We start from the raw sequence: 16,334 nt of genomic DNA on the forward strand, positions 1-16,334 counted from the left end.
CTGCCACTATTGAGACCATGTTGCCAAGTCTGATTCATACCTGCTGCTGAGTGTGTCCTTGACATGGTCGTTACTCTGTGTATCAAGAAAAGATGACTTCTTGTCAGGCAGGAAATACTAGGATGTGAGGTTAATACAACTATTTGAGATTAAAAGAGAATGCCTATCATATTCATCTGAGTTACTAACTTGTTATCTTGTAAGAATGTACTTTTAGTGAAAATAATAAGCTCCTGACAATGACATTTTTCTCATTGTCAAAAGGTTTTGAAAGCCATAGACAGTTTATTATTTTGCAAATACCATCATTAATGAAATTGCCTGAGTTTATAAAATATTGATTTCATATGAAAGTGTAAACTAACAAATTTCTTTAAGTCATGTCATTGAACTTTTATTTGTAAGAGGGACTATTTTTTTGTATATGAATCACTAAATTCTAATGAATATTTTTCCTATTTTTCTTTTTCTACTATTCATTTCTACCATTAGCTCAACACCTCTCCATACCACACACACACACACACACACACACACACACACACACACACACACTTTTTCATCCAAACTTGAGACAGATTTTACTAATAAACATAGAGCTGGCTCTAAATTAGGTGCTACTGTGAGCTGTCAAATTCTGAAATTATTTCCAAGTGTTTAATTCAAGTCCAAGAAAAAGCTGGTTCATATTATTTGACTTTAGTAGATATATGCCTGTATCTGTTACCCTGAAAGATAGTTTCTGGGGATCTTAAAAATAAATTTTACTTTTCTACATGCCATCTTTTAAAAATATGGAAAGATAGCTGTGGACAACATTTTGAAAATGACTTTTGAAAGGCAAGAACTACTCGTCTTGGTAATTCTGTTCAAGAGTCAAGATGCATCTGTGATCTAATTCATTTCTAACCTCAAGGAAGACCCCTGTCTGTCTCTTCTTACCTTGGACCCTTGAAGACAGTCATCAGTCTTGGGCATCTTGCCAACTCTGTATATATCATAGATGCTGATGCATGGAATGGCATAGAAACAAGTTTTCCCAGCCTGATTGTTGTATTGCTAGCACACAATGCCACAAGCTAGGTAGTTTTTAATAGCGAGAGAGTTGCTTCTTATACTTTGGAGGTTGAGTACTTTCAGGTTAGGGAGCATGTCATATAAAACCTTTTTTTTTTTAACAGTCATAACTTGGAGGATGCCATTATATGTCAAGACAAAATAAGTATTTGTCTTTAGGCCTACTTCTGATTCATTGTACGGTTGCTAATTCTTTCAGGTATCTCTCTCATATGTCCATCTAGCTCAAGTTAGCTCCCTAAGGCTTCATCTGCAAATACTGTCAACATTTGAATTTAGGGATTGCTCTACATAGACCATAAAAAGTAGACTTAAGGAACAGTGCTGATCTAAGAACCTTGCTATGGTTGGTGATAGATTTTAACACATTTCCCTTTGTGATCTCTTATTGAAAAGAAACATACGCAGATTCTCAGAAAGCACACTATTAACAGTAACCTAAAGAAAACCAATTTATTTGTTTTAATTCTATTATGTAATTTCTATTTAGTTGATACGTGTATTTTTAACAGACTCTTGTTTTCTTTAGAACATTTTCAGTTTACAATGCAGCTAACACAATCATTTATTTATGACTGATAGTCTTGATTTGCAGCTTTTTTTATTTGTTTTTACTGTTTGGCTGGTTGGTTGGTTTTTAGTTTCTGTCTTGTGGACAGGTACATTTCTGGGCAACATGAAGCATCAGAGACAGTTGTTCCACAATTTCACTCACAGATTGTAAAAATGACCAGTTCTTTAAACATGTTGCCCACAGTTTTAACCTTTCCCTCTATATACAAGATCATGGACCAGATAGCCACTAGAATATACCTTCCAGATGAGATGTTTGAGTTTAGTTTCCATAAATATAAGGCAATACATGGCTAGTTCATACAAATCTCTTAAGGCATGTTCCTTTTAATATGTGCTCCTCTTTTACTAATGGGCAAGATGCTTCCTCATGGTATGGATCCTGCTACATGCTAATGCTTCTTTAAGACTAAACAGAAAAATTCAGAGATACTGGACATTCTGGCATTTAAACTTGAAAATAAAATACTGGGCTTAGTTAGGTCTATAAAGGCAGCGTCCCATGAGATATATTGAGTTATATCCTCACCTACTTTAGTCTCCTGGTCAATTGGATAATTCTAAGTCCTTAGTTCTTTCCATTTGGCCTAAGTGTAAAAATCCGATACTGATTTTACTTACTGTTTATATTGGAAATACATGAGATGGAAGAGCACACGAAGTTGTGACTCTAATACTGTCTGGGAGCTATGCTGGCCTGAGGGTGTGTGTTGCTTACCTGCATTTTTTCACAATTTGTCATTTTAGGATGTCCCATAGAGTACGAATTCTAGACAGACTCACTCTGTACACACAAAGATTGCCATATCAGAATGTTTTAGCTTCTGCCTCAGTTTTAAGGTAGTTGTACAATATCAAGGAGGAAAAACTCATTTTCTATGACAAGCCAAAATCCAGAAGAGACTTAAGACATAGGGTCTGCTTTGGGTTTTCATTGTGTCAATGGGCTCATTTTCTAGAGCTTCTATAACAAAATGCCATAAGCTAAATGATAACATAAATGTATTCTCTTATATACTGGGAGAGAAGAAGCTTAACAGAACAATGTCAGCGAGGCTATTAGCCCTCTCCAGAGTTTAGGGATGAATCCTTTGCTTTTTACCAGATTCTGGTAGTTTCTAGAAATTCTTGGTGCTGCGTGCATTGTAAAGACAACTATTAATATCTCAGCCTGGCTTGTCTCATGTGGCCTTCCCTCTGTGTCAGTACTTCCTGTCCAGAATTCCTTCTCATTCTAAAGCTTCCAGTCAAGGGCCAGACACCCAACATGATTATATTCTAGCTTGAGTATATTAATATAGGTTGTATTTGCAAAAAAGTTCACATTCACTCATATCTGGAGTTAAGATTTTGATCTTTACATATGATTTAGATGGGACCATTTTTACCCCACCCCATGACAGCTTATCTATGAGTCTATATATTCAGGATCATATTTATTCCATGAGAATAATTTCAATAAAGCAACAGTATATTTTAGAGTTATTTTAAGGAAGTTGCATTTTTATGGCCTGGCAGAATGTAGGTTTATTTAGTTCTATTGTATACAAGAATTCAGATGCCTCTTTGACTTTACTGCCTTTTATCTTTTGGCAAAGATTAGCATTGCCTAAGCAGAATTGTGACCCATGTTTATATAAAGAAATTTATGTACTACTGTGAGAAGGACATGGTAATTGTAGATAGTTGTGTAAAAGTACTTTTGTTTCGTATATTGGGCAGAACCTGAACTCTAAAGAAGAGCCTCTGTGTGACAAATGCTGGAGAATACAGGACAGCACAAATCCTCCTTGAATACAGTTCTCTCACCACCATTAAATCAACAATATGCCTAAACTGAATGGCTAATTAACAGCTTAAACAGAGGAGTTAATACAGCTAAGGCTTAAATGAAATGACCTTCTGAAATGAGTCTATAAACTGAAACTGAAAAATACTGTGGAACAACACACATGAAGTGTGTCTATTTTATATACTAAATCAATATCAAGTAGGGAAAGCAGAAATTTATAAATTGCTTTGAGAATTATTTTCATCATATCTTTGATAAAAACCATCTCTTTGCTTTCAAACTATCATACTTTATCATTTTGCTATACTTTTACTTTAAACTAGTGGTCAAGGTTGATAAAAATATCAGCTAAGGTTCATACATACTGTAAAATAAATATTGCATTATATGGTTACATGTTAACCTAATGTCGGGCTGGTAAATACAATATAAAGATCCACTTTTATAATCATAATCATCTTCTTTTATTTATATCCTGCTCCTACTGAGATGAATCTCAGGTTACATTTACATATTGAATTACAAAGTTACAACTAATGATGGGATCAATTATGCCCCATACTGAGCTGTGCACTTTGGAATGACTTTGAGAAAACATGAGGGTCAAAAAGAAAAAAAGCATCAACAGTGCACAGTCGTTTCAAGATTATATTGAAGGATAAGCAAGGATACACTGTAGTTGGCAATAAATTGTGTTGGTAAAAGAAGCAGGGCTGTTTAGTTTAAAATTTTTAGTTTAAAATTTTTAGTGAATGTCTGAGCCTGTTTGTTCTTATAATTCTTCTAATATACTTTTAATGTATTATTGCATCGAATCAGCAATGAACTCTTCCCTGGATGCTATTGTCATGTAGTTTTGATATTGCTCCTGTCTCCTTTTCTAGCTGCACAATAAATGTGCTTCTCATCTGAAGCCCGAGTGTGACTGTGGACCCTTGAAGGACCATATTTTGCCACCTACCACAATCTGTCCAGTTGTATTGGTGAGTTCGTCTTTATTATTCTGGTGTCAGTTTTACATACTGTGAGAAACTGGAACACTATACCCATGAGTATTTTCTGGAAATAATTTTTCATTAGTTAAGGGATAACCCTGCCAGCCTACCCCATACCATAACTCCAGAGCAGAAACCTCTCTCTGCTCATGGCTTTCTCTTCTTCCTTGTGCATACATGGTGGAGTAAGGATGCTCAAATTGAAGCCGACACAGGTGTTGTCTCTTAGTCACACTGTACTTATCAGAAATTGTATGTGCAGAATGCATCTACATTTTACATATTTTATAGATGTAGCTTACCAGGAAATGAGGTTATTCTTGTGGGCATTTTTGCTAGGAATGCACATTCTATGTCTAAAGTTTTGAGGTCTCTCTTTTAGGTCAGAGGCTACCTTGAAGTGACGACACAGATCTCGCAATATGTTATGCGTCCCTACTAGCTGGTTTTTTAAAAATTACTAAACAATAAAATTTACTACCTGCCTGTTAATTACCTATTAAATAAATATAGAAATGAAAAATGGAGTGGGGCTGTAGTTATGAAGACTCTTAATAAGGATAGAAACAAGTATTCAAAGACATTGTTAATTTTCAGAATCCTAATTGTTACTGAATGAAAAGTTATTTCACAAGACACTACATTATCTGTAACACACATCATTCTCTTAAAAAACAACCCAAGGAATTAAATGCCTAGAACTTTGGTTTCATATAATAAAACTACAACAACTAAGAAATGTTACACAAATACGTTTGTAAAGGTCAACTGAGAAATTAATCAAATTACTCAATTTTTACCTACTTATAATTCATCTTTGTGATTATCTGTGAAATACTGATGGTGTTTAAAATACTTCTACATACAAAATTATTATAAACTCTTTATTGTATTGAATTACTAAAAGAAAGAAACAAATTATCTTCAATTTTTGAGGATGGCAGTAATTAATTTTAATATTTTCCCAGTGCAATACTTGTTAAACATACATAATAAATGAGATTAATTATAAATGTTGAGAGTCAAAAAATACTTTAGACTTTAAATTAATTTGTTGCTACCTTTATGCATTTAGAATAATGAAAGAATAATAAAATAATGAATAATTTCATTTAGAAATAATGAAATAATAAAAATAAATAATTTTAACATTACTTTCTTTCTAGAGAAATTATGTAATTTTGATGGCTTAGATGCATCTTTAAGGTTTTAATTCCCACAAAAATTCTTAATGGTTTTTCTACCATTAAGATTCATGTGGGATCCCCTGCTCAGTGAGAACCCTTCAGGCCAGACTGTGTCACATAATGCCAATCATGGGGTGCAGCTTTTCCATCATCCCTTTCTTTCAGGAGTTGAAGGCTTGATAGCATATGTTACATGGTTATTCCTGCCTTCCCACCGTCTAGGCAAAAATTCCATTTGGATACTTTTAATTCTAAAATGTTATTTTCAATCATCAAATATTTATGTGGTGTCTATCATGATTTGAATCTCAACTCTTCTTTTTGAGTCATTAGAATATGGTTTATGGAATATGTTGCTGTCTGAGGAAAATCCTTACCTACATTTGAATCACTGTCATTATAACTCACTAGGTCCTGGCTGTTTCTTGAGACTCTTCCTTCAGAATCTTTGCAGGGGTTAAAATGCCATCTTGATGGCTACTGTTATATCACTTGGATCTTGCTTCTGGTGTCACAGTTTCAACACTTTTACTATTCTTTTTATTGTGATATCATGGCTCTGTTTAACCCCATGCCTCTTTTACATTTTTTTTCTCTCCTGGGATTGTCTTTCCCAGTGGCATTCTTACAATTCTGCTTCCTTTCCATACATCTCTTAGCTGCTTCCTGGGTACACATTCTAAAAGGCAAATACAAACTATCTCTTTTACCTTTAAAATTATTGTCACAATTCCTTATTTGATTTCCAAAAATTCTCCTATGGTAAAGAGAATTCTTAACTGGATCAACCCACTCTGTGTTTTACATAACACAAAAGGAACTGAAAATCAAGGATAATTGAACTGCCTGTAATTCTCAAACCACACCTGTCTACTCAAGCCTCAGCAGTCTTGTATCTGTTAATAAAGCAGGTGAAATTACTCCAGCTTAGGATTTCTACCACCATGCAAAGTAAGAGTGAAAGGCTATTTTTTTTTTTTTGTATAATAGAATAAATACATCGAATATTATACCCATTGAGTATTTAAAGGCTCATCTTTTATGTTCACCTTAGAAATGTTGGTAAACTCTTTAAACTGGTGGCTGTTGGACCTTTCTAACCTGTGGACTCTCATGACCATCCCAAGAAGGATTTGACACTGTTATCTGTTCTAAATTTTTAGTATTCATTTCAAGAAAACTAGTAGGCCTTAAAAAATAAAAAATACCTAAGTTGTTTTTTTATTGTTGCTTACCTTTATTGGATGATTTACCCATTTTAAATGTCTTTGCCAAAGGTTTTTGAGATAACCTTATGCATGAAGCCAGAGGTGTGTTGGGCTTAGATATTGTGAAATGGCCACTCACATCATCTCTATCATATCATATAAAATGTCAAAGAAGTAAAAACAGCTACTTATATGTAATTATCTCTTAGATTTTTGTTAAAATGGTTTTATTGAAACTAGATGCACAGGCTATAGCATTCACTCTCTTAAAAGACACATTTCAGTATTGTTCAGCATACTCGGAGTTGTGAAGCCACCAGTCCCTCATCTCATGACCGCAAATATGTCTGTCTGGGGACCAGGCCTTCATTTCTCTTTGGTATAGCCCCTTAAGTGCAGAAGTTTAATTACCATAGAGATGGTGTTTGTTTAGGGTTAGTATTTCTCACATCAAAAATAGCTTTCCATATCTTTACCATCATTTGGAACTCAGCGTTTTCTACTGCAGTTTTTCTGGTGGCTAAAATGCTTTCCATTATATTTAATATCCCTTTGTTTTTGCTCCTCACTGCAGAATGGCCATGAGAATCAAAGATGTAGTTACCTTGTCAAAAAAGTTAAGTTCATTTAATGTAAATAGTGGATTCATAATTATCTCTGTTCCATAAAATGAGAAGTTGCTATCAGTGTGGCATATAACTTTAAGCACTGAGAAGTGATATCCGATGTAAGACTGTGACATGCATGGTCAAAAAGACATCTACAACATGACAACATAAGGATAACTTGAAGAATGTTAGAGCAGAGACCAGAATTTGGGAATTGACTTTATGTTGGATTGGTTCAGATGATGGGAATATGCAGCCATTTGTGTGGGTGTGCAGGGTGCTCACTACATATCTAGAAGTTAAGATACTCAGAACAGTTTATTGGATGCTGCTCCTGACACTACTCAGAATAACTGCAAGAACTTGTTCCAATGATTACTATCAGCCAGTGATGGATGAGGAGAGGTGGCAGAACTATGTGGGCTTCAGTGTTTGTGCTAGAAGAATATTTTTAGCTGGAAGACAAGAGTCTTCTCTATTGGAACCATTACTTATAATAGCTGTGAATGTGGGTATAAAGAAAGGGGTGCTATAAAGAAAGAGAGTATAATAGAAGAATGCAGATAGTTCATCAATTGCAGATCACAACTTATAGAAACAAAGAGATGTGGAAGATTGACGGGAAAATAAGTAGTGGTGTACAGAATATTTAACAAGATGCTGGTGTTTAAGTGTGATAAAAGAGAATACCATTTCCTTGATGATGCTCAGAATTATATATATATATATATATATATATATATATATATATATTTAATATATAATTTCAATATTATATATTGAAATAAATATTCATATGGATTGTCTAAAAATATTTGTATGCAGGCTTTGTGTAGTTATTTACCAGAAAAAATACATGATTATGTACAAATTATAGAACTTAATACCACATACACATCGGAAATACAACATGAGATAAGGCCTGAATTTCATCTAAGCTAGTAGCTGTTCCTCTGCTGCAAGTGGAAGAATAACTGGATAGGCAAATCTAGACCACACCCACACACACTGAGACGTTTGCATATAGGTCTTGACAAATATTCCTGTTTTACCAGATGAACTAATAATATCTCTCTTTGGTAAATGGAGCATGATGTGTTAGTTCAGGAAAGTTCTATAAAATATACCTAGCATTAAAAAATGATTAATTTATATCATCTTTATATTATTTGGGTTTCACTGGAATTTAAAATTTAAACATTGAGTTTTAATTGAAAAATAACTAAATATTCATAAAATCTAAAAGGACATCAATTTTAAATCTTCAATTCAGTAATATAAAAGAACCTTATAAGATATAACCTCTGTGGTATGTAGATCTTATGTTCCTGCAACTAAACTAGATATGTCATGTGACATATTGCCTTAACATTTAAATATATATAATTAAATATATTTCAAATCATTAGGATTTTATATAAAAATAGCCACACAATTTCTGTAAAAGAGCACATCTAATATAAATACTGTTTGTGGATACCACTTTCCCCACCCCTTATTATGTTAGGAGTAACCATTTAGTGGAAATCTTCTAAAAGGCCAGTCTCTTCTGACTTGTCCTACCCAATAATACCAAGTATCACTGTCACATGCTATTTTGTTCTAGAAATATTCTGTTTTATAGTGATTTTGTTTTGTTTTGTTTTGTTTTTCTGTAGTGCATGTTTACCTGCAACACAGGACAGTAATAGATGAGATAGTTGTGAAACAGGCACCACATATTGACAGATACAATTTAAGTTTTAATTCTATTAGCTTCAAATGATTATCTTACCTCCCTTTAAACTCAAACATATCACTGTAATGCATGATCAAAGCAGTAGCCATTAACAATGAGAGAATGTATGTTAAGGAATTGACCTATTTAGTATTTTCTCTCCGTTTGGACAATTGTGGCAGTCCTGTGGAATAATGTCTCATAGATATAGTATATTACTAAGTTTTAGTAAAGTTTATGTAAATGCCACCCTGACAAATAGTGATGCTTCTCAGATTGTATAAAGTGAAAGAAATTATTTGAGTGATTTAGGATCTAAGAATATTCCTTAGCTTTGAGTCAAATGGTTCCGATTCTACCTCTCTTTTCCCTTCTCTGTTAACTCTGTAATGTGGCCAATTATGGTGTTACTGCAGCAGCCATCTACGTAGTCCTACGTATAACACCCTCAGAGAACCATATGCCATATTAACTTCTCCTCTTCCGATCTCTCTTACTCTTCCACAATTTTAAGCATTCTAAATTATACATTGTAAATATGGTGATTACATCTTAAATAGCATAGGGTATGTGAAGTCTTCCTTAGAGCATGTGTTAAACTAAGTCACTACTCCACAGAATGTCAGAAGGTCTGTTAGGGAGTAAATATGGTGTGCGAGTCTTCTTCACAGTTCGGTTATTATGGGATCTTTTGCATCTACCTATCACTTACCTCACGCAAGTGAGAATTAATAATAACAACCCCAATGGTGAACATCAGCCAGTGTTACGAGGAGGGATACATCTGAATTCTCTACATTTCTCAAACTTGCGAACAGTCTGTAGCTTCCATAGATGTAGTGTGTGGTGGGGAGGTGTGAACACTTGATTGAGGCTCGAGCTTGCTGCTGTGAGCTTCATATTCTACTTTTATACAGTTTCAGTTCCTTTGCTCTTCTTTTCGACTTTACCTCTATCACCTTTGCCTAAAGTCACAGAACCCACGTATCTCCTTGAAATTTTCTGCATAACTGACCTGTGATTTTATGATTTGTACCCATGCAGTTTTCTTTTTTTTTTTCTTTGTCAAAAGAATGGGGATAAAGTACATTGTCAGTTCTCAATAAATGTTTCATCAGTTTCATTACTTAATATTCATTTAATTAATATTCATTATAGGTCAATTCATAATTGTCATCATGGTAATGATAGGCAAAGGGATCTCATTTTTTCTATATTTTGAAACTCTAAAAGGTTCAATTTCATGGTATTATTCACAAAGGAAAGTTGCTTTGTATTTATTTAATTTTTAAGATGGGCAGAATTCAATAGTAGCATTCAAATCACAGCAAGGAGTACAGAACATTAGAGTAAAAATAGGTCTACATTTGTTTCTGACTAGGCATATTCTTCATGTATGGTACTAACAGTTGCATCATAGGAAAGAGATCAGCACAGAGCGGCATTATGTAATTCTTGAGATGGACAAAATTTCACTACACTGTCCTGATTAGCTTCATAGTTAACTACATTGTTCTGGTTAGATTTACTTTGCTATGTTATGTGGAACTCATCTGTATGCTGTTGTCACACACACACACACACACACACACACACACACACAAAGAATGTCATTTCTTAAGAAAAGGGTTACTATGTCCACTTATATATGTTTCTTCATAAAATATTTCATTCTGACTTTGTGTTTATTTTTAATAGGAATATAACAATATTTCTATAAGTTTGCATTATAGTTTCTACTTGAAATTTAATTGTACACAGAGCCAGTTATAACTCTTTTTAAGGAAACAAATTTGTGCCATAGCAAGTTTATCCCAGTTCATAGAAAAGCCAAAACACAGTGCCAGTGAAATATAATTTGGAAGTTTGATGAAGATAAAAATCAAATGGAAATCAAAAATATGCATCCATACATAAACATCTCAAAGGGGGATTTAAAGCCATGACAAGATAAAAATATTAAAGTAAATGCAAATGAAATTTAAAAAAATCACATGTGCCTGTGATTCACAAATAAGGATGTGAGATCATCTACTAATGAATGGTTTAGGCTCTTCTACAAGTAATTTCCAACAATGGTTAAGGCAGGACATATAAAAATGCAGTGCATAACAAGAGCTGAGTAAATTCATACCAAAGTTAAGTTCAAACTTAAAGTGTATGTCACTGAATGTTACAAATTTGACAGTGGTACTTTTTCCACCTGTAGATTTTAGGAGCTTTACAAGGAAATTCAGGATCCAAACTTGATAGTGTTAATCTAGAGAAACACTTTGGAGTTTAATTTATATATAAACCCAAGATCAATATATGGCAGTGGCAGGCATTGCCTCTGTGTCCCAGTAACTGTCAGTGCCATGTGGAAGCCTTGTTTCATTTTGTGCTGCATTTTTATAATGATAGCAAATAATATGTAGAGTGATGGCTTATGGGTAAAGCTCACTTTAGTATTGTCAAAAGTAGAAATAATTCTTCAACTATAGGCCAAGAAAGTAGTGTATCCCATAGATACATTGCATGCCTGAACATTCATTGCATAGAATGAAAGAAATAGCTTTTGCAATTGTTTTTATTGACAAAGGACAACAAACAAAACAACTACTCCATATTGGCACAGTTGAAGCATATGATGAGAGGGTTGAAGGATAAGAAGGGAAAATAGGTGAAAGAAAATAAGCCAGATACACCAGATTCAGTGTAATGCAGAGTAAACCCCCAGGGCAACTGACCCTTGTCTGATGCATAGGAGGATTAAGGAAGTGTCTTGGATTCCTGGAGAAGGACACAATGCTATTCCTAGGCTAAGAAACAAAACTAACCATCCTTTTTAAAATTTTAGATATAGTGAGAAAAATCAAACGGAATGAAAAGCATCTGTATTTTCTGTTTGATTGATTCCTTCATGCAATTTCCATACAAATTTTTTTGCCTCATAAAATTATTCCAAGGTTTCCTGGAAAGAAAAATGTATTAAAGCACATAATATTGGAAATAATAATAAGGAAAACCTGTTCTAAGTGTCTGTAGCAATATTTTTGTCTTGTTAAAGATGCCTTGATTAAATAATGTTACATGGCACTAGATATTAGGGACTTGTGGGAAGTCTCAAGACACATGGAATCACATGTATTAATGAAATATAAGACATAATCTCATGTGACACTTGCCAGAACATCAGCTGTGTTGAGATTATTGTATGATTACACGGAACAGTTGAAAGAAAGTTACATTTCTATCCTCAAATAATCCATATGAATTAAATACTAATTTCTTGATAAGATTACTATTTAAGGCGTTTTTACCTAAAAGGAGAATGTTGAAATGTTGGACAACTGGTAAAAGAAAAACAGTTTTAAACGATAAATATTAAAATTTTCAAATCTGAGTAAAAGCTTATTGTGCTACCCCATAACTAAAAGCCATCTTTTATAAATTCATGCAATTTCTAAAATTGTCCATTGCTATCTAATATGTATCAAAATGCTGTTCTAGTCAAACACTGAGAAGGCAAACTTGCCACAAACCAAGTTATAAAGGTGTCCAGGACTGTGCCCTCCTATGCTATGCTTGTCTCCTTCTAGGATGATTTTGATGGACAGGACAGGCATCAGATCTAATGACATCAAAGACAATGCTTTGTGTCAGTGTCCCCTCCTAAGTTTAAAATGTTGAATGCAACCCAAGTCAGACTTTCTGAAAGCCGTTAGACCTTGTAAAGATGTGCCCTGCAAATGTAATCTATGGATTTAATGTTTCTTGCTGAGAGAGAGGATCATAAAGGACCCATGTTCTGTTTTCACAATTACGTCAGTTTTTCAGTTTCATTTTTCTTTCAAATGTAAGGACAAGTGAATTTATCTGTATGTTGTTCCATAGACATCTCCGTCATTTTTCATATTCTTCACTCTTATTTTCACTGCCTACACCAACCTGTGTTTCTGTTTGCCCACAAATTGCAATAATTCTATTGAATCCTCAAGCCCAATCCTTGCTGTCAAATCTAGATGGTAAACCTCTCACTTAAAGATATACCCCCAACCCCCCTCACCCCCCAACACTGGCACTCTTTCCTGGTTAGTTGACTTTTTGTTTGTTTAGCTTGGTTTTTCCACTTGACAAAAACTAGTATTTGGGAAGAGGGAACCTCAAATAAGCTGCCCCCGACAGTTTGGCCAGTGGAGTATTTTACTTAGGGATTGATATGTGAGAGCCCAGCCCACACAGGTGGTTCTTAGTTGTATAAGAAATCAGACTTAGCAAGTCATGAGGGGCAAGGCAACCAGTAGCTCTCTACTGTGACTTCTTCACTTTCTGACTCCAAATTTAGGCCTTGAATTCCTGCTCTGGCTTTGCTTTTCTTTTCTTTTCTTTTCTTTTCTTTTCTTTTCTTTTCTTTTCTTTTCTTTTCTTTTCTTTTCTTTTCTTTATCTTTTTTATATTTTTATTAGGTATTTTCCTCCTTTACATTTCCAATGCTATCCCAAAAGTCCCCCATACCCTCCCCCCCACTCCCCTACCCACCCTCTCCCACTTTTTGGCCCTGGCATTCCCCTGTAATGGGGCATATAAAGTTTGCAAGTCCAATGGGCCTCTCTTTCCAGTGATGGCCGACTAGGCCATCTTTTGATACATATGCAGCTAGAGTCAAGAGCTCCCGGGTACTGGTTAGTTCATATTGTTGTTCCACCTATAGGGTTGCAGTTCCCTTTAGCTCCTTGGGTACTTTCTCTAGCTCCTCCATTGGGGGCCCTGTGATCCATCCAATAGCTGACTGTGCTGCTCTGGCTTTTCTAAGTAGTAGAATATTCTATGAGAGTTGTAAGATGAAATAATAAACCTTTTCCCTCAAGGTTGCTTCTGATCAAGGTTTATCACAGCAAGACAGTCTCTTAAGGGTCATGGTATTTCTAGCTTCATTTGAATAAGTTACGCAAATCCAGAAGGAATGTCACTCTGGAACACTGAAACAGTCTCCTCCTTTCTACAGTATGTAACTCTATACAATCCATAAGTGCTTTTCAAATTTTTTTCTCTGATTGTTGCTTCGTCTGTACTCGTGGATGTTACTGTGCGTATAGAACTCCCTTTTTATTTTTTCTTTTATTATTTTATTTATTTACATTCAAATGTTGTTCTTATTCTCGGTTCCTATCCATGAGCACCCCACTCCATCCTCCCTGCCCTTTGCCTCTAAGAGGATGTCCCCTACACCCACCCACCCATGGAGACAGATGCAGATACATACAGCCAACCATTGGACTTATCTCGGGGTCCCCTATGAAAGAATTAGGGCCAGGACTGAAGAAGCTGAAAGGGATTGCATCCCCATAGGAAGAATAACAGTGTCAACTAACTGGACTCCTTGGAGATCTGAGGCCAAGCCACCAACCATAGAACATAACTGGGCTGGTCTGTGGTTCCCGCTACATATGTAGCAGAGGACTTCATTGTCTGGCCTCAGTGGGAGGGCATGAGCTTGGTCCTGTGGAGACTTGATGCTCTTTTGTCATTCTAGTACTCTCTGCCTTCTGGAAGAATGATTTCCTGTGAACACAGTTTATTCAAAAATCATGCCTAGGAACTCTCTGTAGCCTCCACATGTGGGTGTTTCAGGGAGGCAGCCATTGGGCTACTAACAGGCAATTTTAGAAATCCTTTTCTTTTTTCTTTCTCTTTTTAAAATATTTTTATTACGTATTTTCCTCCTTTACATTTCCAATGCTATCCTAAAAGTCCCCCATAAACCCCCCCCCAACTCCCCTACCCACCCTCTCCCACTTTTTGGCCCTGGCCTTCCCCTGTACTGGGGCATATAAAGTTTGCAAGTCCAGTGGGCCTCTCTTTCCAGTGATGGCCGACTAGGCCATCTTTTGAGAAATCCTTTTCTGACCCTCTATGGCGTTTGACATGATTAGAAATACTCTTCCTCCATGCTTTGTATGGTCCATCCACCATATTTCTTTAATTTTGATTTTTATTCTCTAAGCATGCTACAAGAAAATGTGGATGCATATTCATTTCATTATTGAAATACTAAAAGAAAACAAAACAAAAAATCCTTTCATGCTAAAAAAACAACAACAAAAAAACCACAACTGTATGAGAGAGTCCACTTTTTGTCTACGGAGTTACAGCATTACTTATTTCCATCAAGGTATATATAATAGCTGGGAATAATATTGTGTTAGAATATATGGTAAACATGGATTTAAAAGACAAATATCCATACACACATGTATAACATTATGGAATAAATACTCTTGAAAACTTAAATGATTACTTACAAAATGATTGGAGTGTATTCCTAAAGACCATATAGAAAATAGCAATTTAACCTAGTGTTGATCCAAAATTTCCACTGGAAAGCAGTATAAATATATTTTTTTATAATGATTGTCAAATTCTAATAACAGATGTAAGTTTTACTAAAATCTATTTCTAAATTCATTTATAAGATACAATTAAAAAACAGAATGTGTTTAATTCATTACACATAGATCTTTGAAATTATTTTCTGTTTATGGCATAGTGCTTTTAAAATTTGGAATATTCATATAACAATAAATTATTTATTTAATACAATGTTATTGAAATGGAACATAACACACATATTATGGAAATATGAATAGACTATAGGTAGATTAATTTCATATGAATTCATACATTTTTATGGGAGGTATCACATGTCCCCAAGATTTCTTATGCATTTACTATTTTTACCATGTTTTATATAATCTGAATGTGTGGTATGATATAATATGCATCGTTTAAAAAAGAATATATTCTTAGGTGCATGCATATGTTCATCTTAAAGAAAATATGGTATTAAAATAGCTTAAGCTGGGTTAAGGGGTTTGGTGTTTTATTAAAATACAAAAATAGTTGGTACTTTTATAAGTCTGAGCACCTTTGATCATTATTTCATAAGCTTTACAAGTGTAAATATTTATTTTAATATCCTGATTTATAATATAGAGGTAAAACACAGTTGCCTAGACACTTTAAAATTAAAATGAGTTTGAATACCAAAGACATTCAAGCTCATGATAACATCGTTTTGAAATTTTCAGAGAACAATGTGGTATCTAAAATCTTACCTAAACCATAAATAAAATTTCGTCACTGTCTAATAAATGCTTTTCAAAACCTAAGATAGACACTGGTTTGTTTAGCCAGA

General features: G+C 34.5%; 1 protein-coding gene across 8 annotated transcripts in view; it reads left to right on the top strand.

Moving 5' to 3' along the window:
* Positions 1-16,334, top strand: part of Dgkb (diacylglycerol kinase, beta) — a 754,071-nt gene that overhangs the window by 263,008 nt on the left and 474,729 nt on the right. For all 8 annotated transcript variants that reach the window (XM_006515068.3, XM_017315019.2, NM_001361688.1 and 5 more), the window contains one exon: positions 4,327-4,425. In XM_006515068.3, the coding sequence (XP_006515131.1) occupies positions 4,327-4,425 (99 nt within the window). The remainder of the gene's footprint in view (positions 1-4,326; positions 4,426-16,334) is intronic.

This window comes from Mus musculus, chromosome 12 (assembly GCF_000001635.26).
Source record: "Mus musculus strain C57BL/6J chromosome 12, GRCm38.p6 C57BL/6J".
NCBI lineage: Eukaryota > Metazoa > Chordata > Mammalia > Rodentia > Muridae > Mus > Mus musculus.